At 47.5% G+C, this 2918-nt stretch overlaps 1 protein-coding gene across 1 annotated transcript; it reads right to left on the reverse strand.

Moving 5' to 3' along the window:
• Nucleotides 1-262: 262 nt before the first annotated feature.
• Nucleotides 263-1195, reverse strand: LOC138812483 (olfactory receptor class A-like protein 1). The gene has a single exon (XM_070000418.1). It carries the CDS (start codon nt 1193-1195, stop codon nt 263-265), a length of 933 nt encoding a protein of 310 aa, XP_069856519.1.
• Nucleotides 1196-2918: the final 1723 nt, after the last annotated feature.

Consider the following 2918-nt stretch of genomic DNA (forward strand, 5'->3'; position numbering starts at 1 on the left):
TGAATTTGAGTAACTTGTCTACTGCTCAATCCCTACAGCTCCACTCTAGGTTCTTTGGTGGTCAATTAGTTATTATCGTCTCATGGACATTCCTGCCTGGGCTAGGTTTGAACCTGTATCCTCAGATTTCAGCATCCTGAATAGTAGAATGACAGGACTGATACACTGCTCCTAGCCTCGGTGGTGTGTCTATTATCCTACACACAGCAAGGATGAGGTTAGCAGAGTTGGATCACCATCATGGTCTGGTCTTCACTTCCTCTTACAATGGATTATTCTTGGTATAACATGAGTGAGTGAACCATCCTGGAACCATTCTGTTATTCTTCATGAGCAAGAACGGGCAGAGGGTGGGGTAGCTGAAGGATAACATCACAAGCACACCCTTGGATTTGTTCAATTTCTCCAGCGTGTACAAAGAATACACAGTCACGATGTTGTTGGAGCAATAGAAGAACACGAAGCAGCAGACCAGCAGCAGGATGGTGTGGGTGGCTGTGTTCTCAGGTGCCGGCTGGGATGCAAGGCTTGAACTGTGGAGGTGCCGGACTCTGCGGCGGTGTCGGTAGAGGAGCATCACCATGTAGAGGCTGGGGGCCACCATGAGGACCAGGAACAGAGCATCTCGCAACACAATGGAGCTGATAATGGGTGTTGGGTTGTCCCTTCCAAACTTCGTTTGGCAGTAGGGATGAGAAAATCCCAGGCTCATGACTGTGGAATTGCAATTGGATTCCACATTTGTGATGATGTTGAAATACATAATGGGATTCAAGATCCAGAAGGAGAGCAACGAGGGAAGGATGAAGGCGGAGGATCGGCTTTTCAGCCAAGCCCACTGGGCAGGGGTTGGGCTGATGGTGAGGGCCTGGAAGGCACTCAGGAAGGTGGTAGTGCAGGTGGATAGTCCCCGGGTGATCCTGAACAGGAACAGCACTGCCTTACACATGGCATCATCCCAGAAACACAGGACTCCATATGAGGAGACGATGAAGGGTATGGACTCAAAAATGATTGTCAAGGCGTTGACTAGGCTCAGGTGCATGAAAACTATGGCAATGGGCTTCCGGAGCCGAGGTTTGCACACGGAGCTGTACGCGTACAGCAGGAAGAGTACACAGTTCCCCAGGACTCCCAGACACACCTTAGACACAAAGAAGAGCCTGAACACAGTGTCAGCTGCAGTGGCTGTCATTGTGTGTGTGTGTGTGTGAGAGAGAGAGAGAGAGAGAGAGAGAGAGAGAGAGACAGAGAGACAGAGAGACAGAGAGACAGAGAGAGTATGTGTGAGTTGCTGAGAATCAAAGCAAGAGTGCTGCCCAGCCAGGAAGGTGAGAAAGCTCTAGACAACACTGTGAGTCCCACAGGCGGGAATCTTCATGGTGCACCATTTCTTGACCAGGTAAGCCAGGCTTAAAATGAATGCCAAAAGATAGAGTGTTAAGCAAAGATTTAAAAATATTTTCTTTTTTGGGGATTGGTCATACCGCTTAAGAAATTAGAACTCGGGCCCGGGTATTGTCCCTGAGCTTTTTTACTCAAAGCTGGTGCTATCCAAGATGAACCACTGCTCCATTTCTGGCTTGTTGATGGATCACTGGAGAGCAGAGTCTCAAGGACTTCAATTTCTGGTCTGACTTTGAACCTGAATTCTCAGATCTTTGCCTCCTGAGCAGTTGGGATTACAGGTGTGAGCCACCTGGGCCTGGCCCATATAATTGTTTTAAGTGGAGTCTGGGAAAAATGTTCCATTTGCCAGTTCTGGAGGGTTGGAAGTGTTCGACTTCGGTATTTCAGACATGAATGTTCCTTGACCTTTGAATCTGGGATGTAGGGCCTGGAATGACCTGGGGAGACACATGTAAGAATCAAGAGGGAATTCAAGGACACCACACTGGGCTGGGGTGTTAGGAAGGAAGACCACTTGCTGTCTGTTCCTGTGGTCCCTGGAGCTCCATCATGGTCGGCAGTGGATGGTACAAGGAACGCGGGGAGCACATGCATCTGATTAGCTTCACTTTTTGTAAAATGTTAATTTTTGTACACCTGTTGCCCAAATAGCACATCCATGTAAAATCCCTGTGGGGATGGCTACAACATGAATTTTGATTTTTTGGTTGGTCATGGGATGAACTCTGGGCCTGGGCGCTGTCTCCATTCATCAGCTCAAGGCGCACACTCTAACCACTTGAGCCACAGAACCACTTCTGGTTTTCTGTGGTTCACTGGAGATAAAAGTCTCATGGACTTTCCTGCCCGGGTTGGCTTTGAACCTCAATCCTTAGAGCTCAGCCTCCTGAAGAGCTAATATTATAGGCCTGAGCCACCGGTACCCAGCACAATATGACTTTTTTCATGGTGTATAGAGATACTAGAAGGTAAATATCTAACCAATATTTTCTGTACATATTTTGGTCAGTCGTGGGGCTTGAACTCAGGGTCTGGTTGCTGACCCTGAGCTCTTCAGCTCAAGGCAAGCACTCTACCGCTGGAGCCACAGCACCACTTCCGGTTTTGTAGTGGTTTCTTGGAGATAAGAATCTCACGGACTTTTCAGCCTAGGTTGGCTTTGAACCGTGACCCTCAGATCTCAGCCGCCTGAGTAGCTGGGATAATAGGCATGAGCCACCAGCGCCTTGCTTATTTTCTGTACGTTTGAGAGTTTTCCCCCTGTATCATTCTCACTCATTACTGTTCTTGAGTTTTCTCTCACATCCCATAGAATCCTTTGTTCCTTAATAAACTTACACTGAATTAAATTAGTATCCCATTTTTCCTGACCAAGTTTGCAAGAACATTTTCAACCGATTTTCCTGAACAATCTCCTGCATTACAAAGTTTCACTCTGGCCCTCTTTGCTGCTACACGTAAGTATTCTCACCATTTCCCTGCAAGAATCAACAGCCAAATTGTTGAGC

The sequence above is a fragment of the Dipodomys merriami genome, unplaced genomic scaffold, assembly GCF_024711535.1.
Source record: "Dipodomys merriami isolate MVZ:Mamm:240054 unplaced genomic scaffold, mDipMer1.0.p SCAF_57, whole genome shotgun sequence".
Classification (NCBI taxonomy): Eukaryota; Metazoa; Chordata; class Mammalia; order Rodentia; family Heteromyidae; genus Dipodomys; species Dipodomys merriami.